This window comes from Phascolarctos cinereus, unplaced genomic scaffold (assembly GCF_003287225.1).
Source record: "Phascolarctos cinereus isolate Bilbo 61053 unplaced genomic scaffold, phaCin_HiC Scaffold_4;HRSCAF=312, whole genome shotgun sequence".
In the NCBI taxonomy this organism is placed as follows: Eukaryota; Metazoa; Chordata; class Mammalia; order Diprotodontia; family Phascolarctidae; genus Phascolarctos; species Phascolarctos cinereus.
Genome location: NW_027555847.1, coordinates 701,699,886 through 701,723,407, shown reverse-complemented (window position 1 = coordinate 701,723,407; position 23,522 = coordinate 701,699,886). Strand labels below are relative to the sequence as shown.

The following is a 23,522-nucleotide window of genomic DNA, read 5'->3' as shown; positions in this document are numbered from 1 at the left end:
AGTCAGGGGTTCTTGCTCCACCGTTAGCAACGTAGGAGATCTTGGCCAAGTGGGATTACTCAACACAGCAAGCATTAGTTAGGCAACTACTGTGTATGGAGCCTCACTTTTGGTGCAGGATAGACACAAGCAGCCACTGCCTCAAGAAGCTTACAGTCCTTTTCTGATCTCTCAGCTGTCAGTGCTCTGGATAAGAGAATCAAGAGAGATGAACCGAGCCTGAGTAGGGGACATAGAGAGGACAATCATGTAAAACAAGACAGAAAAGTCAGAGAATCACAGAAGGTGCCTTGGAAGGGAGCTCCATGGCCATCTAGTCCTGCCAATAATAGCAGAAAAGAACCCGCCTCTATAAAATACCCAATGATCAAACAATTAATTCACAAATATCTATAAATCACTTACCATGGCAAACCCAACCTCTGTCTGAAGACCTCCAAGAAGGAGGAACCCACTCCATCTAGGGAGTTCCATGGCCATGGAGTCCAACCAAAAACAGAAAAGGACTCCCCTCCATAAAATACCCAATAATCAGCCAACTCATCCACGATTATTTATTAACTACCTACTATGGCAAGTGATGACCCAAACCTCTGCCTGAAGACCTCCAAGGAGGGATTACCCACTGTCCCTAAAGGCAGTCCATTCCACATTCCAGCTCTCATTTGGCAGGAAACTTTTCTCCCCTGAAATCGAACCAAAATTGGCCTCTTTGCACTTTAATCTATCAAGCAAGCAGGGATTTACCAAGCACCTGCTACGTGCTAGGCACCCGGTACTACTGGTCCTGTCTTTTAGAACCAGAGAACCTGTCTACTCCCTCCTGATTCTTTTGAAACTTAAGGACAGTTATCACTTCACTCCTGAGTCTTCTTTTCTCCAAAATAAATCCCCTCTATTTTTTCCAGCAGTCCCCATAAGGTATGATCTCAATGTGGTATAAAGAGTTCAGGATTTGGAGTCAGGGGTTCCCATGTACAGGTCACTTCCCTTCTACTTTCCCATCAACAAAATGGGATCTTTGGACCAGGTACTCTCAAAGGGTTTTAACAGCTAAATCCAAAGATGCTCTGGTACCAGGAAGAATAAGATAAGGGGAAAGGACTAGGAGAAATGTGAGAAGAGGTATATCACATTCATGGTGACCCCATATTCATGAAGGGAGGTATTATATGAACTGAACCATGAAGAAAAGTAGGAACTTCCACAGACAAAGGTGAGGAAGTCCGTTCCAGGAGTGGGGGCTGATAAGAACAAAGGCCCAGGGATCTGAGAAATGGAGACAAAAATGGAGGACAGAGGCTAGCCTAGTTTGGCCAGGAGGAGAATATAAGAAATGGGGGGGGAAGAGAAAAAGAAATGGCTGTTATTGAGATAAAACTGTACAGGTAGGTTGTAGCTAAACTATAGAGGCCCCGAATGCCAGACTTGAGAGGATATATTTTATTGGTTGAGGGCAGCTAGCTGGTGCAGTGGACAGAGTGCTGACCCTAGAGTTAGGAAGACTCATCTCTCTGAGTTCATATCTGGCCTCAGATATTAGCTGTGTGATCCTGGGTAAGACACTTCACTCTGCTTACCAAGAAAACCCCAAACGAGACCACAAAGTGATAAGACTAAAAATGACTAAAGAACAACACTTTATTGGATATACAATAGGGAGCCACTGAAGGGTTTCAGTAAAGGAGGGACTCAGTTTCCTCCTCTGTAAAATAGGGTAGTTGGGCCTGATGATCTCTAAGGTCCTTTCCAGTCCTGAGGTTCAAAGAATCTATGAATTCAATTCAAATAATGAAATTTTTATTGAATATCTGCTATGACCAGGTTGATACAAAAATACAAGGCACGTGCCTGCTTGCAGTCTAGTTGGGGAGACCAAGAAGGAAACAAAGAGGGGCATCTAGGTGGTGCAGTGGATAGAGTACCGGCCCTGGACTCAGGAGGACCTGAGTTCAAATCCGGTCTCAGACATGTAACACTTACTAGCTGTGTGACCCTGGGCAAGTCACTTAACCCCATTGCCTAGCTAAAAAACAAACAAACAAACAAACAAACAAAAACAAAAACAAACCAAAAAAGAAAAACAGAAAACAGAGAAGAGAGAAATATTGGGGATTAGAGCAATCATGGAAGGCTTCCAGGAGGAGGGCAGGGCTACAAATGTCACTTTCTCCAGGGGCACTTGCTGACAGCATCATTTCAGCACCAAGGAGTCTGATGGAGAGTTTAATCCTGAAAGGAGAACACCATTTCTCAGGCCTCTCCAGGCTACCTCCCCCTCCCCTGATACCCCATGGCCTGACTTACCTACCCAAGTAGAGCCTCCCAGGGCGGGGCCACTCAGCTCCTCCCCAGCCGGGCTTGGAGTTCCTTCAGCTCAGCCCGATGAATGCTGTTCCCACCACACACGATGACCACAATGAAGCCCAGTGAGGGGCTGAGGCGGCCCTCAGCCTGGAGACGACCCAGGCAGCCTGAATAGATGGCAGCTAGTGCAGCCCCACAGGCTGGTTCCACCAGCATCCTCTCATCATCTGTGGCCAGCAGGAAGAACAAGGCCAGGGGTGCAGGAAGACAGGACAGTGAAACAGGGAGACAGAGAGATACCAAGAGCCAGTCAGGACTCAGCACAACGTACCACTGGGTTCTCTCAGGTCCTCAATAGTTCCTTATGCCATGGCCCATACTGGTAGCTAGGTGGTACAGTGGATACAGCACCAAACCCGGAGTCAGGGAGACCTAAGTTCAAATCCTACCATAAATATTCATGCTATGAGACCCTGGGCAAGTCACTGTCACTCTGTTGGACTCAGTTTCCTCACCTGAAAAGTAAGGTTGATAATAGTGACCGCTTCCCAGGGTAGAGAGGTTACCAGGATCAAATGAGATATTGTTTCTAAAACACTATTTTTATTAATTCCCGGAAAGATTGGGGAACTCATCCTCCCTGAGGTATGAAAGACAAGTATGGATAAAGCATGACCAAAGCCAAGTGGTCAAGGGTTAATAGTGGAATGTCAGCTCTAGGGTGAAATTTCAGGGAAATAGTTTGAAATCAGAGGGCTGTTTTCAGTGACCCTCAAGTCATAGATCTGGGTGGCCATTCAGTCTGCAAGGCTAACCTTCCTATAGCACTCACCAAGGAAGCGTTCAATGGCCTCGACAGCTTCTTCATCGTCTACCACTTCTGAGATGATCTGGCACTCACGGGTACACTCTAGAGCCCGGGCAGCCACTGTCTTGGCACCCAGACTTTTTGCCATGCTGGGGGGAGAAAAAAACAGTGAATTCTAATGGGAGACCCTGGAGAAATCAGCTCCTCGCATGTGAGAAAGACACAGCTCACATATCATAGAAAGTGTGCCACAGTGGAAGGGGAACCAAAGACCTGGGGCAGGGGGCGTTCAAAGCCCAGCTCTGCCTCTTATTAGCTGTGTGACCTTTGGCAAGTCACGTAGGCCTCCACTATAAAATGAGATGGTTGGACTGGGTGGTCTCTGAGATACCACTACCTATCCTTTGAAGAGACCTAAGACATTGTCTAAGCTAACTCCTTTACTGTTCTTTTACCTATGTACATATGTAATTATGCTTAAGGATCTGGAACTGGAAGGGGTCCCAGAGGCCATCGAGTCCAATCCTCTCATTTTACAGATAAGGAAACTGAGGCCCAGAGAAGGAAAATAATCTTCTGGGACCAACACAATGCCTTGAAAGTCAGGCAATGCCCACCTGGTAATGTCAGGCAAGGTGACAAGTCTCCCAGCCTGGACGGCTTGGTTAAAGCTGTCAGCCCCCCGGGTCTCCATGGCGATGATGGGCACATCCTGCCAGCCCACCTGCTTCATTCCTGCCACCACACCAGCCAGGAGGCCCCCGCCCCCTACGGAGAGGATGATGACACCAGGCCGGGTACCCAGAGTATCCTTCAGTTCATGAACTATGCTGCCATTGCCTTCCCTGGAGACAAGAACAAGAGGAGAAAGGCCCCCATCACTACCATCGCCACCACCACTACCATCATCACCACTCCACCAAGGGCATGTCTGATGAAATCAGGAAAACCTGAGTTCAAATCCTACTTCTGTTATTTACTACCTATGTGACTGTAGGCAAATCCCGCTGTCTGCCTCAGTTTCCACATCTGTAAATCAGTTAGTCAATAAAAATTCATGAAGCATCTACTACATGCTTGATTGGGCACATGTGATTAAGCACCTACTATGTTGCTACCAGGCACTGCATAAGGCATGATGCACATATTAAAAATGGAAAGATAGTCCCTGCCCTCAAGGAGCTTACAGCCTAATGGGGATAAGAATAGCACCTATCCCCAGGTGTTAGGATCAAATGTTTGTAAAGCACTTTGCAAATTTTAAAGTGCCATAAAATGTTAGTGATGATGATGATGATAAAGAGCTCTAGAATGTCAGGGCTGGGAAGAACCTTAGAATATGGAACATCAGAGCTGAGAAGGACCTTAGCAATCCTTCCTCATTTAACAAAAGGAGAATTGGGACCCAGGCTCAAAGGCCATATTCATGGTCACACACAAGTTTGTGTCACAGTCAGGACTAAAACCCAAATTTCCCAGATCCCAGCCCAGAGCCCTTCCCATTGTCCCAGCCTGTCATAGAAGCACAACCTGGTGCTCAGAAGGCCAAGTTATTGATTCTATGCCCAAGCCCAGTTCCCCCTTCCCGGGACAATTCTAATGTCGGCAGCCCACAACCAAATTGTACAGAGAAAAAGAAGGGAGAAAAATGTCTGGATCCCCATAATGTAATCTGAATAGTAGTGAATCAGTTTCTAATGGGAGCTGACCATAAATCCAGGGACCTAAATGTTGGAGGCTCAAGGGACAAGAGCTGGGAAAGGGGAAGGGACTCATAGTCACCAGATCATTGGGTGGTCAAAGGAGGGAATATTGACCCAACCATCTGTTTTGGCCATCTCCTGGGCCTTCAGATTGGCCTCATCCCACACCTACAGGAAAATGGACAGAATTAGTAAATGAATTAGAAGGCACTTACTAAGAATCTAAGACAGAGAGAGGGGAAAAATATATATGGAGTAATCAGGGACTGGGGTCCTATAACCTAATCATATCATCGGGGCTAATGGGATATAGGAGACAGAGGGAGAAAGGTAATGTCTGGGTCGGGGATTCAGATTCTAAAGATCTTAATGGAAACACTGGGGCCAGGCTGTAAGCCAATGGTTAAAGCCACTTGGGGATTCCTATGGTCAGTGGACATTGGTATTCAGGCTGTGTCCCAAATATACCTCTTCTCACTTCTTCTCCCCTAATTTGGACTGAATTGACTTAGATCCCAAACAAGTGGAAATATGTTTAGCAGCCCTTTTTTTCCCCACTTCTAAACCATCCTGCAGTATATGAATGTAATGGAGTATTACTGTACTACAATGAACATGAAGTATGAGAAAACTTCTATGAACTGATGCAGAGGGAAGTGAGAAAATCCAGGCAGACAAGGTACACAATAACAACAGATGATCCATTTGGAAAGAACGACAATAGGGAAAAACCAACCACAACAAAACTAGATGAAGTTATGACAAATCTTAGCCTTAAGGAAGATATAAGAAAGTATGATTCCTGCCCTTCTTTGTGGAGGAAGAGAACTATGGGTGTAGACCACTACCTATAGCTGTTGGATTTGGTGTATTTGTTAGTTTTCCTGAACTGGAGTTTATTTTTCTCTTTTTTATTCTCATTAAAAAAAAAAAAAGGTGGCCCTCTGGGAGGCAGTGAGTGGAGATGCTGGGAAATGAGAGTGATATAAAAATAGAGGACTGGGTCTGGAGTTAGGAAGATCTGAGTTCAAATCTGTCCTCAGACACTTACTGCTGTGTGTGTGACCCTGGGCAAGAAATCTAACCCTATTTGCCTCAGTTTACTCATCTCTAAAATGAACTGGAGAAGGAAATGGCAAACCACTCTAGTATCTTTGCCAAGAAAACCTCAAATGGAGTCATGAAAAATCAAACATGACTGAAATGATTAAACAACACACAAAAAGAACAAGAGGAAAATGTCCTCAACTTTTTTGTGAAAATGGGCTGGAACAATCCTTACTAAAAACTGGCAAATGCTTTGCTTATTTGCTCAAGAAATATTTACTCAGGATGTGCTTGGCACCCAGCACTGTTCAAGGCTCTGTAGACAACAGAGAAGGCATTGTGGTATAGTGGGGACAGAACTGGATATGGAGTCAGGAGAGGAGTGTTCTAAAACTCCCTCTGATGATTACCAGTCATGCGACCATGAGCTTAAGCTTTCTTTCTCAGACAGTTAAGCTTTCTTAGCCTCAGTTTCCTTATTTGTAAAATGGGGATAACAATATTCTTTACATGTTAACTTTATTCAATAGAATTAATTAATTCAATAGATTAATTATCTATAGAAGTTAATTATTCCACAGGATAAAGGCAGCATGAAACGATGAATAGAGAGCCACACTTGGATTCAAGAAGATGTTGGCTCAGATCCTGCCTCTAACACTAGCTGCACAGCCATAGGTCAGTCTCTAGGACCTATGTGACTCCCTAGGGCTTATCTACTCAGTCAACAGCACCCAAACGCTAAGGAAAGCACAGAACCGTCTAGCTTTCTCCTAATACCCGTCTGACTTTTCTTAAATGGTGGTTGTGAGGCTTAGGCAAGATAATGCTTGTGAAGCCTTGAATATGGCATCCTAGAGCTGGTTTTTGCCCTCAGGGAGCTTATAGTCAAGTCAATAAGAATTTACTAAATGCCTTGAATTTATTAAACATGAGAGATACAAAGGAAGGCAAAAAATGGTCCCTGCCTTCTAGGAGCTCCATTTAATCCCAACAGCTATCTACAAACAAGATAAAGAAACTGGAGGTGATTAACAAAAGGAAAACGTATTGGGGTAAGAGAATTCTAATTTTAAAGCATTAAAGATCAAGGAGAGTGTAAACTGTGGGGCCCCCAGTGCACTAGCTCAGAGAACTCCTATCTTGATCACCCCTTCAAGCACTGGGGGGGCTCTTTGATCAAAAAAACCCTGCTGGTTTTAAATGATGTTAATTTACAACCAATGACAAAGATACTGTTATTTTTTTCCCCTTGTAAGTTATAATATTTGAGGGGAGAACCAGATCTACAATTTCCTTGGTGAAGGGACTCCCATATGAAAACTCCATCCACCATTGAAGATTGGCTACTGGTCTGCAATTTATAACCTCAGTGAGTTAACTGGGGCTTTGAGAGGTTCAGTGATTTGAGGATCATAGAGTTAGATGTAGAGGCCATTTAGAGGAACCCTTTCATTTCATAGATGAAGAACCAGAAAAGTGAACTAAGGTCACACAACTATTAAGTGTCTGAGGCAGGATTCAAGATTGTCTTCCTGATTCCAAATCCAGGGCACTAACCCCTGCACCAGCTAAGTTCAACAGTCACTCTTTTACCCCTGAGTTGTTCAGAAGTAAATATGAATTTTTGCTGTGATCTGACCCTGGCAAGAGGTCCTGGTCCAAAAAAAGAAGGGTAAGAAGAGGTCAGTGGCAGCACATGGTACACAAAGATGCATTTAAGTTGGACTGGTTGAAGTGCCCTCTCACCTAGAGGCAGAGCGATGGACAAAATGACTCTAGGGTCACTTGTAGCCTGAGGACCAGAGACTGGGCAAAGCTAGGAGAAAATTAACCATGGATGGGGCATGGCTTCTCCTGAGGCCCCTTGAGAAGGCCATCACCTCTACAGAATGAAAAGAGGACAGCAATACCTGTAATATTTACCTGGTCTCTAGTTGTTATGGGGCTCAAATGGTAGAAAAAAGAGAAGGAAAGGACTTCGTATTCCTTCAAATATAGAAATGTTGGCCATCATTACAGTACTAATTATAATGATATTTGTTATGGTTATATTTATAAATGTTATTCTAAGAGAGGCATGGATAGAAAGTGGGACTTCGAGTCAGATGGACCTGGCTTTAATTCCCATCTCTGATGTATACTGACTGTGTGACCCTGGACAAGTCTTACACTGTCTCAGGATCCCCAGGTAACTCCCTAAGACTAGCAGTTACAAGGCAGGTACACTTGCTTTGGTAGAGGGAGTTCTCTCACCAGAAGTTGTTCACACCAATAGAGACACAGGGCCAATTAAATAGCATTATACTTATTATACTTCTAAGACTGAAAAGGTTGAGGAGATAACAGGTAGAAAGAGAGATCCCAGCTACCCCCAGGCCCTGCCAACCTCCCGGTGGGCTGTGCTCTGCAGGAAGCCTTCCATTACCTTCCCCACCATCAGCACCTCAGCCCCTTCCCTCTCCAGCCTCTGAAGCAGAGTTGAGTTGGCTCCCTTGGGCAGCACAACGGTGGTCGGGATGCCCAGATTTCTGGCAGCATAAGCAGCAGCCACACCTGCATTTCCCCCTGTGGAGACAAGAAAAGGGTTAAGGGGTCATACATAGTTAATCTGACATTTACATGTACTTAGTAAAGGAGAATATGGGAGAAGATGAAGGTCAAGAAGGAAGCTGCCATCTTGGTAAAGGATTCTTTTAAAAAAGGTGTGAGCATAGAAGTTAAGATGTCCTCAAAAAGGGAGCTATGGGGCCCACAGGTATTCAGTGTTCTGTCCTTCATATCAACCTAACACTCTGGGATCAAAGTATCACAGTATTGCAATAATTCAGTCCAATTCTTTCATTTTACAAATGAGGAATCTGAAACCCAGAGAAGCTGTGACTTGCCCAAGGTCACACAAGCAGTAAGTAGAAGAACCAGAGTTTAAACCCAATTCCTCCAATACGACCTTTTCTTCCTCCCAATTCTCTTCCAGCTTCTTCCTAAACATTTATTAAGCACCTACGATGTGCCAGGCACTATACTAAGCACTGGAGATACAAAGAAAGGCAAAAGACAATCCCTTCCCTCAAAAAGCTTACAGTCTAATGGGAGAGATGTAACATGCAAACAATTTTGTACAAAAAAAGATACATATATATAATATATATGTACATATATATACATATATATATATGATTAATTGAAGATAATCAACAAAAGGAGGCAGGAGAATAAACAGATAGTGAAAGGTTTCTCACAGAAGATAAGATTTGAGTTGTAATGGCCTCATTTCTTCTTCAGTAAAATATGACACAAGATTCTCAGGCAAGGTAGGGGGAGGGGAAGCTATGATCTATTGGAGTAGAGCTACTATGGTGAATGGGATAGTGAGTTAATTAGAGAGGCACAAAAGGATTGCCTAGTAGCAGTGAGGATCAAGTTCATTTAATATTTAAATTTAAAGAAAATTTTATATAAACTGATAGGAAACACAGTACAGTTGCATGATTTTTTTTTTCCACCTTCGTTCAACACCACATGTGTGGGTGTAAAGACAGTATGTGTCAAGACTAATCCAAAGCTGAGGCTTGACAGGGCATAATCAGTGATATGATAAGGTAGCAAATGACTCAAGAAGAGAGTTTATTGTTGAATTGAATTAGTTCACTGAAGGGGTCAAGTTAGGGAATGGAGAGGTGTATGGCTAATGTAGGAATATTAGCCTAGGAATGAAACCTCAAGGGACTGAAAATCCCAATATGGTCAAAGGAAGAGGCAAGAGGAAGAGGCAGAGAGCCAATAGATTATGATCAGAAAAGGGAATTTCAGAATTCACGAACAGGGACGGGGTACATTTGTGGGTTATGGCGAGATTGAGGGTATGACCACCTTTGTGTATGGCTGAGATGGGGTAGAGGAGTAGGTCATGGGAGTCAAGGTATTTTAAGGGGAAATCAAGCCTTTTTTCTAAATGCCCCCCTGAATCTTTCTTAAACTACATTAAGAGAGTCAAAGTATTCAAAGCAAGAGAGACATGATGTTCCCACTGTACTCTGCCAAGGTCAGACCATATCAGCAGGATTTCTGTTCAATTTGGGGCACTGTTGGGTAAGACTATTGACAGACTGGATGAAATCAGACCATATGAGAATGAATTGAAGAAATTGAGAATGTTAAGCCTGAGGAAGAATAGATTTGTGGAGTGCGGGCATGATGATAACTTTTTTCAAATATCTGAAGGTCTGTGAAGTGGAAGAATCAATCAACAATCAGCTAGTATTTAAGTAACTACTATATACTAGGCACTGTTCTAAGCCTTGGAGATACAAAAAAAAAAAGGCAAAAACAAAACCAAAAAAACAGTCCTCATATTCTAATGGATTAGACTCATTCTACTCAGCCCCAGAATTAGGTAGAAGAGGGGAGAGAAAGTTATAGCAAGATACATTTCCATTCAACATAAGGAAAAACTTCCTAAGAACAAAAGTTGCTCAAAAGTGCGATGGGTCGTCTTGGGAGGTGGTGATATGCCCATAGCTAGAGGTCTTCAGGATAGATATGGACACTACTTGATAAGCATGTTGTAGAATGGATGCTCAGCTAGAGATGCATTGGATGAGATGACCTCTGAGATTCTTTCCCACTCTGACATGAGTAGAATTCTACTCTTCACTCAGTCTCTCCAGATTTCTTCTCAACTCTTCCCTCAAAACTTTCTCCAAGAATTGTTAACCAAATAAGGAAGAGGAGTGATGACAAAAGCTAAAATAGAACTTTTCATATACATGAAATTGAAAAGTTTTCAAATCCATGAACAAAATAAGAAGAATAAGAAGAGAAGCTATTAATTGGGAAAATCTTTGCAACAAATATCTCTGATAAGGATCTAACTACCAAGATATAAAGGGAACTAACACGAAACAAAACCAAGAGCCATTCTCCAGTGTTAGTGGTCAAAATATATGAATAATTGCCAAAATAATCACAAACTATAAACAATAATATGGATTGCTATGAATCATTTATAATAAATATATCTCTCCCCACTCTCCTACCCAAGTTCACTTTGTGATTTTCCTCTTATTTTCCTTCTCTTTCCAAATTGTCCCTGTCACTCAACATCTCTTTCCATCAATCTCCTCTAGTGTCTGTTCCAAACCTCTCACCTCCAATCCCTTTCCACCACCTCTTCCCCTCAATCTCAACCCTAGCCTGTTGTCCAAATATCCACAAACCACTCCTTCCCAAGTTCTATTATCCTTTGCCCCTGAATGAATAAGGGGGAATCTATAAGGTACTCCTTCCCACCCCCAGACTTTATTTCTATAGACATTGTAGGAATCCCCACTTCCTACCTACCCCTTCATTCTTAGGATACTCAAGAAGGCTCAGGGACATAGGGAGGATGGGCTTACCTGAGGGACACACAAAGTGTTTGCAACCCTTCTTGGCCACCTGTGGAAAGAAGAAAGGGAGAGCCAGGCACTCCTCACTTGTCAAGAATATGTGCAGTGATGTGGGAAGCATGTGGAATTTATGTATGAGATACTGACCTTTTCAGCCACACAAACATACACACCCATGAAGGACACAAATGCACACACTTTTAAAAAATATTTATATCTTTTGTTTTTATATCACCTTCCTTTTTAACATATCCCTCCCCATTCCCTTACCCAGGGAACCATTCCTTGTACCAAAAAAGAAAGAAACAAAGAAAAAACAAAGGAACAAAGAAAGAAAAAGAAAAAAAAATCAGGTAAAACAAACCAACACATCTCTCAAGTCTGAGAGTCATAAATCTAGAGATCATCTTGCTCACCTCCCTTATTTTATAGTTAAAGAAGTTGAGGCCAAGAGAGATGAAATGACTTGTCCAGTCACACAAGGAGTACATGAGGAGGCTGGGATTTACACCAAAGTCCTCCCAGTACATAGTGTGGCATTTGATAAGCGGGAGGGGAGAGAACCTGGGTGACTTAGGAGGAATCTGACTTCTCTTCTCTTTCCTGGGCAGGAAGAGGTGACCATGATCTAGATCCCTAGACATTCCACACCCTCACATAACTTTCTGATCCCCAGGCACTGGGATGAAAGTCTAACCCAATCAGGGAAGCTGGAGCTCTGAACACCTCCCCAACTACACCCCCACAAGGACACCCTCCGCAGATCCCTTTAGGCCAGACATCTTTCCCCTCTCACCCAAAATCTTTACTTCTCTCTTCCTGCCTAGACACCTTAGAACCCTCCCTCCAGACCAAAGCCCCTCACCTCCTGGCAGAGACGTCCTATGCCCCTAATCTTGAAGGAGCCAGTGGGCTGGACATTCTCGAGCTTCAGGAAGACAGTGGTGCCTGCAGCCATGGAGAGCTTCCAGCTTTCCAGGAGAGGGGTAACAATGTGGAGAGGCCTCTGTTCCTCTAGAGCTTTTTTCTGAGAACCATCCATCATGGAGACCTACCTACAAAATCTGATCAATGGAAAGACAGATGTCAACCAAGAATGGAACCACCAAACAGAGGGCAGGGACAGAGCCCCACTCAATGGACACCAGGGAGAAATTCCCTGTCCCAGCCCACTTCAGGGTCCTTCCAATCCTAGTCCTGCTGCTCACTGTCTGGGCCACCTTGGCCCTCTCACCTCCTCTTTCTGGACCTCAGTTTCCTCTTCTGTAAAATATGGGGTTGTGGATTTCCAAGTTCTGTTCCAGCTCTAAGATTCTATGATTTTACATGAAGGGGGGGGGGGACATGGAAGGAAACAGAGAAAAAAAGACAAGGGAATGGGGAAGAGATGGGGGATGGGGTAATGGAATCAACACTAGATCTGAAGTCAGAAGACTTGGGTTCAGATCTTAGATTTGCCATCATTACCTATGTTTCCCTGGGCAAGTCACTTTCCCTCTGTGGATCACAATTTCCTCCTTTAAAATCTGAGAGAGTTGGAATAGATGATTTCTAAAGTACCTTCGAAGAACTGGCCTCTAACTAAGCCAGTAAGACTTGGTTCCAAGTTTAGCCTTTCACTCATACTGGCCATGTGACCCTGGACAAATCTCTTACCCTTTCCCTGCTCTAGGAAACTCCATGCTGCAGAGAAAGTGCCAGCCTGCATTGGCAGAGAGAATTTTTTCATCTGAGAGACCCCTAAACCCATAAAATCACAGGTCCAGTCCCCGGGCCAATGCCTATGATCCTAAGAGTAGATAACAAGGAGAAATAGAAGAGATCATTAGACATTAGAGGCAAGAGACCGGAGAGATACAGTGCAGCAAGAGAGACAGAGACAGAGATAAAAGAGACAGAGACAGAGACAGAGAGAGGCAGAAACAGACAGAGACAAAGAGAAATAGAAGCAAAAAGACAGAGATACAGAGAAAGAGAAAGACAGAGTCAGAGGGAAACAGAGACAGAGACAGACAGACAGAGAGACACAGAGAGAGAGAGAGAGGCAGAGACACAGACAGACACACAGAGAAACACAGAGATAGAGACAGAGACAGACAGAGATAGAACAAGAGAATGTCACAGAGACAGAGAAAAAGAGACAGGTAGGGGAGGGAAAGGAGAGAGTTCAGAAGAAGAAGGCAGCAATAGGGGAGAGTTGAGAAAGAGAGAGGGCAAGAGGACAAACGAAGAAAGAATTCTCAGAGTTGAAGGACTGACCGCTCCACACAGCAATCATTGCAGGGGTCAGGAAAATTCAAAGGTCCTGGGGTCCCTAAGAAACTTCATCCTGGACGTCTTCAACCCCAGGTCTCCTGACCCACCTCCCTGGGCTGCCCTCCCATTTTAAGGGAAGCCTGGAGGCGGGCTCCTGTAGCTCTGCTTCCCACAGACTCCAAATCCCAGGCTCCCCTTTCCCACAGCCTTGGTCCCTCCCCTGTGGCTCCATCACAGCCCTTACGTGGCTTCTTCTGCCTGGAGAGCTGAATGGCCCAGGACCAAGGTCTCCCATCCCCCATCTACACTAGGAGCCAAGAGCCAAGACCAGAGTGGGGAAAGAGCCACAAGTAAGGAGTCCTAGCAGTTCCAGATCTCAAACTATACCACAAAGAAGGCATAATCCCACAATTCAATGTTGATTAAAAAATAGAGTGATCATTGAAACATGTCAGAGTCACACCATACAAAAACAAAAAAATACAGCAGCATAATTTTCAGTAACCCAAAGACCCCAGCAACTGGGGTAAAGACACCATTAGACAAAAACTTCTGGGAAAACTGGAAAGAAGCAGTCTGATAGAACTTGGCATTAGATCAACATCTCATATTGAATACCAAGAGAAACTCCAAATGAACTTCAACATTTTTAAATGGCATTATCAGCATATTGGAGGAACAAAGACAAATGATTTTTCAGATCTTTGGATAGGAAAATCATTCATGACCAAACACGGGATAGAGAGGTTCACAGAAAATTAAATGGACAGTTTGGATTCTGAGAAGTTGAAAAGCGTTTGTACAAGCACATCTAAAGCAGTTAAAATTAGAAGGAAAACAAGTAACTGAGGGGAAAGCTTTGCAGTAAGTCTTTCTGCTGAAGGTCTCATGTCCAAGACACGTAAGGCATCAGTTCACATTTATAGTAACGGGAGACGTCCCCCAATAGATAAGAAGTCAAAGGATATCTATCAACAAGCAGTTTTCAAAGGAAGAAATCCAAGTTATCAACAATCACATGAAAAAGTGCTCCAACTCATTAATAATTAGAGAAATGCTGATTAGAGCAACTCTAAGGATTTACTTAGAACCCTGCTGACAGGCGAAAGTGACCAAAAATGATAAATGATAGACAATGGAGGGCTATGGGAAAACAGACACATGAATGTGTTGTTGGCAGAGCTGTGAATTGGACCAGACATTCTGGAAAGTAATTTGGAAATATAATTTCCAAAAGTAATTTCTAGGCTTGTACCCCCAAAGAGATCAAAGAAAGAAGAAAAGTATCCATATATACAAAAATATTTAAAGCAACTCTTTTCATACCTATCCCCAAACTGGAAACTAAGGGGAAGGTGTCAGGGTGGATACTTTGTAGCCAGGAAGTTCAAATCCATGCCTCGACACTTACTAGCTGTATGACCCCGGGCAAGTCATTTAATTTCTCTGTGCCTGTTTCCTCATCTAAAATGAGGAATTTACATCCTCATGTAAAATCAGGATAATCATAGCACCTATCTCCCAAGGTTGTTGTGAAGACAAAATCACATAATATTTGTTAAGTATTCTCCCCTTAAAGCACAATATAAATGCTAGCTGTTATCATTATTATTACTATTTATTCATTAGAATTAATTCATAAGAAATAATTAGTTTCAGAGGAAATTGGGAAGACCCGTATGAACTAATTGAGAGTAAAGCGAGTAAAATTAAAACCATTTATACAATTACAGTTATCCCTTCCACATCTAGGGGGTTAGGGGCACACTGCCCCCATGGTCTGGAAAATCTTGTACGATTTTTTGACCCTCCCTTCACAGCAGAGAAGTCTGAATTTTTTCATTTTCTTTTATGGGATTTTTTACAGTAACTTGTAAAATTTAGATTAAGTATTTGATTACAGGCTCTGTGTCATCTGCTGGCCTTCATGTGTTGACTGTGATTTGTGCAAAACTCCCAAAATATTCCCATTTAATTTCTTATGCCCACCGGCAATATGTGAAAACCCATGGGGAAAGTCCAGATATAGAAGGGATAACTGTACAAGTGTATTAGGAGCCACTAGGTGGCACCATAGCACACAGAGCAACAGGCCTGGAGTCTGAGTTCGGTTTCAGCCTCAGATACTTACTAGCTGGGTGAATCTGTGGAAGAGTCACCTAACTTCCATTTGCCTCAGTTTTCTCACCTGTAAAATGGGGATGATAATAATAGCACTTACCTCCCAGAGTTATTGTGAGGATCAAATGGGATAAGAATGGATAATAACTATAAAGCACTTAGCACAGTGCCTGGCATAACTAAAAAGGACCTCACAGGAGGGAGAAAAGGAGAAAGAAATTATAAATGGAAAAGCGGGAAGAAAATCCTTCCTCATAAATCTAGAAATGGAAGGGACCTTATAAGCCATCTAGTCTAATCCCTTCATTTTGCAGATGGAGAAACTGAGATTCAGTGAGTTGTCTATGGCCAAAGAGCTGGTAGGGATCAAAAGCAGGATTTGAACCCAGTACTTTAATTACTGCAGCATATGCTGCTCCTCTCCTTTGGGCCTGAAACAGGGAGTATGTATCAACAGCCCTAAGTGAGGACAGCAGCTATCAGTTGAACAAGAAAGCCTGAAATGAAAACAGCAACATTGGCTTTGGAGTGATCTACAAAGCTATTTTTTTTTTTGGCTAGGCAATGGGGTTAAGTGATCTGCCCAGGGTCACACAGTGGGTACGTGTTATGTGTCTAGCCTGTTATCCCCATTCCAGGAGTCTGGAACCCAAAGAGATTTTAAAGGTCACACAGCCCATGAGCAAAGGAGGTCATCTGACTCTTTGGTCCAGAACACAGCATTGTTTCTCAGACCTGTCACTGGAGCATACTTTGGAAGGAGAAGGGCGATGAGGGCAAAGCCAGGAACTCCTGAAGATAGCTTGTTATGATTGTCTCTCCCATTTAAATATGAGTTCCCCGGGAGTAGGGCTATCCCTAGAACTCAGTCACTCAATTAATACATTAAGCACCTACTATGTGCCGGGCACTGTGCTAAGCATTTGGGATACAAAGCAAGGCCACAGTCTGATAGGGGAGACACAATATGCAGACAACTATGTCCAAACAAGTTACACACAGGATAACTAGAGAAAATCAACAGAGAGACGGCGCTGGGATTAAGAGGGGTTGAGAAAGGCTTCCTGTAGAATGTGGGATTTTAGCTGGGACTTGAAGGAAGTACCAGGCACTCTGTTGTTCAGTCCTTTCAGTCGTGTCCAACTTTTCATGAGCCTGTTCTGGGGTTTTCTTGGCAGAGATACTGGAGTGGTTTGCCATTTCCTTCTCCATATCATTTTACATATGAGGAAACTGAGGCAAACAGGATGAAGTCATTTGCCCAGGATCACACAGCTAATAAGGGTCTGAGGATGGATTTGAATTCAAGAAGATGAGTCTTCCTGACTCCAGACCCAGCACTCTATTCACGGAGCACAGTAAGTGCTGTTTGATCCTACCCCTCCAAAGAGCTCCCTGGGAAGAAACTTTTTTCCCTTGATGGAGATCGGCATCCACTCTGCAACTTATAGGCTAGGTCAGAGCCAGCATGTGTCAGAGATAAAGCTTGAACCCAGGTCTCTGCTGACGCTCAGACCCCACTATTCCCAATTGCCTCTCATAGGGGATTCCAGGCTGGAAAAGTAAGCAAAGCTGGTCTGGAGCTGTAAGGAATGTGACATATGAAGAATTCTGAGAATCGTTAGAAGACTTATATGAACTGATGCAGAGGAGACAAAGAAATCAAAAACAGGAAAACAATATACAGGCTAACTACAAAGACAACCGAAAATATCACAATATCATCGAGTGTCAAAACTCAGGTCAAGACAGTACTGATGCCTTTCAGTTAAAGCACGTCCTTTCTCTTGACCATAGGAAGACCATGAAAGAGGAGATGGATTTCTGCTATTGGTCCCTTATAAACCCTCTTTTAGGTGGCTTTGCTTGACTGCTTTCAGGGAATTTACTTTGGGGAGGAGAGGTTGTTCCTCTAACTGTTAGGTATTAACCAAAATTTGTATGACCACAGTCTTCTTCTGGAGCCAGTTGCCTTCTGGTTTCAGCAACCAGGTTTGGAGAGATGGAGGAGAGAAAAGGAAAGTCCGCAGAAAGATGCCGATTACAGATGTAGAACTTGAAGGGAACGTATGGGTCATCCAGTCACAATCTCTCATTTTATACAGACTCAAGGTCACACAGCAATGAGCAGAAGCAAGGTTTGATCCCAGATTTTCTGATGTTAGATTGTGATCTTCTTGAGGGCAGGAACTGTCTTTTGCCTCTTTTTGTATCCTCAGTGCTTAGCCCAGTGCCTGGCACATGGTACATACTTAATAAATGCTTATTTATTAATTGATAATAATCAATGATTTATTAATTGAGTCATTAATTGATGGAGAACTCAGGACTCTCTGAAGGCAAGGACTGTCTTTTCCCTTTTTTTTTTTTATCCCCTGAACAAAATATGGTGTCTGGAACATAGTAGGTGCTTAATATACATTTATTGAATCGAATGTAATTGACTCCATATCCAGCATTGTTTTTGTTCCAACTTTCTAATCTTGGAAGAACTGCCATCCTGACCAGCCTCACCACTGAGCTCAGAGGAAGGTAATCAAACCAAACCTGCAGCCCATGGTTCTGTTCTTCCCAACATCAAACCACCCTGAAAGTGAGGTTACCCCTAAGGCCTCCTTTCTCACTCACTTGCTCTCTTGAGCTTTGTGATCTCCAGAACAACTGGAGAACATCTGTCCCTAACTAACTCTGTCATCCTTGGGGAGGTACTCTCTTCTGAGCTTCAGTTTTTTCTAATATAAAGGGGGGTGTGGTAAGGAGGGGTTTCTTATTTATTCACCTCTAAAAGCCCCTCCCAGCGCTGACATCCCCTGTTCTAAGGCCCCTCCCAGCCCTGACATCCCCTGTCCTAAGACCCCTCCCAGCTCTGACATTCCTTGTTCTAAGGCCCCTCCACCTCTGACACTCCCTGTCCTCAGACCCCTCCCAGCCCTGACATTTCCTATTCTAAGGCCCCTCCACCTCTGACACTCCCTGTCCTCAGACCCCTCCCAGCCCTGACATTTCCTATTCTAAGGCCCCTCCAGCTCTGACATCCCCTGTTCTAAGGCTCCTCTCAATCTCATGATGACCAGGAAGGTTCTCTTTTAACAGTCCCAGGAATTTCCAGCTGCCAGCCACTGCAGTGTGCCCAACCAGCCACTGTGTGGAGCCCTGCCTCTCCTAGACACTTGACTTCCAATCCAAGCCTAAGTGCCCAGGAACACAGACTGTGGCCCCCAGGGGGGGAGATTCTGGGCCAAACAGGAGCCATTGTGCAGACTGGCCTCAGGTCCAAACCGGACAGTTCCAGTTCCTCAGGGTTTGACCTTGTTTTCTGACAGGAGGTGATGACCTTGGGTATTTTAGACTGAAAACAGCCCCCTCCCCAGACCTCTCTTCAGCCGACACCGCCATGTGACCTGCAGCAAGTCACTGAACCGTTCCAAGCCCCAGTTCTCACGTCTATAAATGAAGGCATTAGACTAGACGGCATCCGAGGTCCCTTCCAGGCCCCTCTAGAGCTGTGAATCTTTGCCCCTTCCAGAACCCCAATCACAGGGCTTCCCAAGGAACGATTAGATACAAATCAGAAGGTAGCCCAAGGGGCAGCTCTGCTCCTCCATTCAATATTTTGTTTATCTCATTGTGTTTTGGGGACCCTTAGCACATCAAAAAGGATGGGGGAAGAGACACAGAGTGCTGGTCTTGGGGTCAGGAAAACCCAAGTCTGCAACCAGCCCCAGTTATTAACTAGCTGTGAGATGCTGGGCTTAACCTCTCTTCTGTGCCTTCTGTCTCCTCATCTGTAAAATGGGGATAATAATAGCACCTCCTTCCCAGGGCTGGTATGAGGATCAAATGAGATCATATTTGTAAAACTCAGCATACTGCCTGGCACACAGTAGGTGCTATATAAATGCTAGCTATTTTTATTAGATTGGAGAAGGAAATGGCAAACCACTCCAGCATTGTTACCAAGAAAACTCCAAATAGGGTCATGAACAGTGAGATAAGACTGAAATGACGAACAAAATTATGATTAGTTATCAGGCAATTAGGTGGCATAGTGAATGCACCATGGGACCTGGAGTCAGGAAGGCATGATCTCAGACACTTACTAGCTGTGTGACCCAGGGCAAGCCACTTGACTTCTGTTTGCCTCAGTTTCCTCCTCTGTAAAATGGCACCTACCTCCTAGGGTTGTTATAAGAATCAAATGAGGTAATAATTGTAAAGCTCTTTACAAACCTCTTTTTCAAATGTCCTATATAAATGTTAGGTCTTAATATTCTCAACTAACCTCAGAAACCTTGAAAGAGTAGACCCCAGTAGAGTACATCTCTCTCTCCCCAACTCATCAAATACCATGTTGATGTGCTAACAGCTGGTGGTGAAGACAGCAACCATGAGTTAAGTAAGCAGGCTGTTAGTTAAGATCAAATATAAATACCTCTGTCTGGCATTTGACTGCCTCTTTCCCCCATTACACACACATATATACATACATACATATATAGTATGTATGTATGTAACCATGTATGTTTGTATGTATAGTACTGCTACACCAGTTAAAATTAAAAAAGGAATACGATTATAGATGGCAGTGGGTCAACCTTTATTCTGCCATCTATAATCAAATTCCTTTCACAACCTGGCCTCTTCCTATCTTTCTATAGATAGATTTACACCTTTTTCCCCTCCACATAGTCTATGACCCTGGCCTCATTTCTGCTTCCATCTCTAACCTCCATACCTTTGCAAAGGCTTTTCCACCTGCCTACAATGCCCTCCCTCCCCACCTCTACCTCTTAGAATTCTTTCAAGACTCAGCTCCAGCACTACCTTCAATACAAAATCTTTCCTTCCTCCCCCCCTCCTCAGGCGCTGATGCCCTCCCTCCCTTCCTCTCTAGCAGCCTTCCTGTGCATTTGTGTATGTGTGTATTGTCTCCCCCATTGCAAATATAAGTGCATTGAAAGCAAGAACTGGTTCACTTATGCCTTTGTGTGCCCAGCATGAGGGAGTTGGCCTGGATGGCTACTTAGGTCCCTTCCAGCCCTGAAACTATGCTCCCATGATCCTCCATGCCTTTGGGTCATCCATTCAGAGTTGAACAGCTATCTGAACCAACACCCAGAGGTCATAGGAGAAGGTCACAGGATCACAGATTCAGAGACAGAAGCAAACTCAGAGGCATCTAGTCCAACCTCACTAATTTCACAGAGCAGGAAACTGAGACTCAGACAGAAGGAAGTCTAACTCTACTTAGAATTACTAATAAGTAGTAAGCCTCAAGGAGCAGCAAGGTGGCACAGCGGGTAGAGTTCTGGGCCTGGAGTCAGGAAGGCTCATCTTCCTGAGTTCAAATCCAGCCTCAGACCCTTACGAGCTGTGTGACCTTGGTGAAGTCACTTCACCCTGTTTGCCTTAGTTTCCATAGTAAAATGAGGAGGAAAAGGCAAACAACTCCAGTTTCTGGGGCAGCTAGGTCATGCAGTGGGTAGAGCACTGGCCCTGGAGTCAGGAGGACCTGAGTTCAAATCCAGACTCAGACACAACATTTACTGGCTGTGTGACTTTGGGCAAGTCATTTAACCCCAATTGCCTAAAAAAAAATAACAAAAAGCTCCAGTTTCTCTGCCAAGAAAACCCCAAATGGGGCCACAAAGAGTCAGACATGACTGATAGAACTGCAAAAAAAAAAATCATTAATCTTCAGAGGTAAGATCTGAACTCAAGTCCTCCGAATCCAATTCCGGAGCTCACTCTACGGTTTCTTTAAATTCTATGCAAAGAGCAAAGCACTGACAGAAGACCTTGGTTTGAGCCCTATCGCTTCTGTTGTTCTCTGGTTACCTTAGACCTTTGGTCACTCAGCTCCCATGAGACCCAATAAAATAAAGATACAACCGTTTCCCTTTCTTCCACCCTCCCAGAGTAGTAATAACAGAAAAGAAAGATTCTGAAATTTATTAAGTACAGGCCAGATAGAAAGGGTTCATTCAGAGGTCAGTTTAACTTTTCACAAGGTGCAGATAATCAGGTACAAAGCCTTTCATTTCACAAAGAAAAAGAAACTGAGGCACAGAGAAAGAAAGTGATTATAGTTAGGGGACAGTCCTTAGAGCTTATCCCAATAAAGCGCCTGCTAAATCATGGGCCCATTCTATGGGGTTCACTGGTAGATAATTTCACCTCCAGGCTCTTTACTCTCCTCCAACCCTCTGGACACACAGAAGACAGAGCTGATAGCTTCAAGCCCGCTGCTTCTCAGGAACCCTCACTTTTTCTGAGTCCCGTGAAATATGGGTAAAAATAGTTATTTCCAGTGGATACCAGGTATGGGGTTCCTTTCTAAAAATAAGCCTCCAATTGGCATCTGTCTCATGGAGGGGAAGAGGGGGGAAGGGAGAGTTCCCATCCCAACCCCAGGCCCAAAGCATCCCTAATGCCTCTCTCCCCACAATCACTTAGCCTAACTTCCCATATTCTCTGAGTGGCCAAGCCTCTCCTCCTCCCTGGAAGTCAGCTGACAGTCAGTCAATCAACAAACATTCTTTCAATGATTACCATGCACCACCACTGTGCTAAGCTCTGCAAATAAGGAAAGATAAAAACAGTCCAGGAACCCTCAAGCTGCTCCCCTCCCATATTCTGGGGAGGCTCAGGGGCTTGGCTTACCTCATTGTAAACCAATTCCTGCTGGCCTCGCCTCCGACTCACTCCTCAGGCTGCTAGCCACCAACTCCTGGCTCAGCTTCCTGCTGAAGCTTAGACCTTCAGCTCCTCCTCCTAGGTGAAAAGGCTACTTTGCTCAGGGCCCTGGAAGACTGCCAGATCTATTGAAGAAAAAAACAACTGGAGAAGAGGGCTAAAGAAACAGCTGGAGAACCTTCTGGAGGCAGTGTGAAAGGGTGGAAAGAATTCTGCATCTGGCCTCTGGACACCTGACCCTCAAACCCTGGAATTCTAGATCTAGAAGAAACCCAAGGTGTCATGGACTTAAGGGAGTGTGTGGACCAACCTCCTTCATTTTACAGATGAGGAAACTGAGGCCACAATTATGTGACTGGAAAGATCTGGTCTGCTACAGAGGTCTTCTACACAGCCTTCTCCCACTGTCATCAAGGATGCCCTCAGCAGATGTGTAGATTTTTTAAATTTTTTAAAATTAATTTATTTTGAATTATCAATAATCACTTCTATAAGCTTTTGAGTTTAAAATTTTTCTCCTCCTCCCTCCCCAAGATGGCGCACAATCTGATATAGGCTATACATATACATTCCTATTAAACATATTTTCACATTAGTGATGTTGTAAGGAAGAATTAGAACCAATAGGAGGAACCACCAGAAAGAGGAAACAAAACACAACGGAAGGAAAAAATAGCAAATAGAATGCTTCAATCTGCATTCAAAGTCCATAGTTCTTTCTTTGGATGTGGATAGCATTTTCTATCACAAGGCCTTTGGAGATACTCTTAGCCCCTTGTATTGCTGAGAAGGGTTAAGTCTATCAATGTTAGTCATTGTACAACGTGGCTGTTACTGTGCACACTGTTCTCCTGGTTTTACTCACTTCACTCAGCATCAGACCATATAAGTCTTTCCAGGTTTTTCTGAAGTCAACCTGTTCATCATTTCTCACAGCACAATAGTATTCCATTATATTCATATACCACAACTCGTTCAGCCATTCCCCAATTGATGGGCATCCTCTCAATTTCCAATTCTTTGCCACTACAAAAAGAGCTGCTATAAATATTTTGGTACATGTGGGTCCTTTTCCCATTTGTATGATCTCTGGGATATAGCCCTAGAAGTGCTATTGCTGGGTCAAAGGGTAGGCACAGTATTATAGCCCTTTGGGCATGGTTCCAAATTGCTCTCCAAAATGGTTGGATCATT

General features: G+C 43.8%; 1 protein-coding gene across 12 annotated transcripts in view; it reads right to left on the bottom strand.

Moving 5' to 3' along the window:
* SDSL (serine dehydratase like) overlaps positions 1-22,390 on the bottom strand; it is a 29,722-nt gene extending 7,332 nt beyond the window's left edge. For 2 of the 12 annotated variants that reach the window (XM_020978060.2, XM_078154345.1), the window contains exons 1-8: positions 13,515-13,692; positions 12,121-12,319; positions 11,265-11,304; positions 8,294-8,433; positions 4,898-4,986; positions 3,733-3,960; positions 3,140-3,264; positions 2,308-2,534 (exon numbers count right to left, since the gene is read on the bottom strand). In XM_020978060.2, coding sequence (XP_020833719.1) covers positions 2,341-2,534; positions 3,140-3,264; positions 3,733-3,960; positions 4,898-4,986; positions 8,294-8,433; positions 11,265-11,304; positions 12,121-12,300 — 996 coding nt within the window. In that variant the 5' untranslated portion in view covers positions 12,301-12,319; positions 13,515-13,692 and the 3' untranslated portion in view covers positions 2,308-2,340. The other 10 variants (XM_020978054.2, XM_020978057.2, XM_020978055.2 and 7 more) reach the window with 10 other exon arrangements.
* Between the last annotated feature and the right edge of the window lie 1,132 nt (positions 22,391-23,522).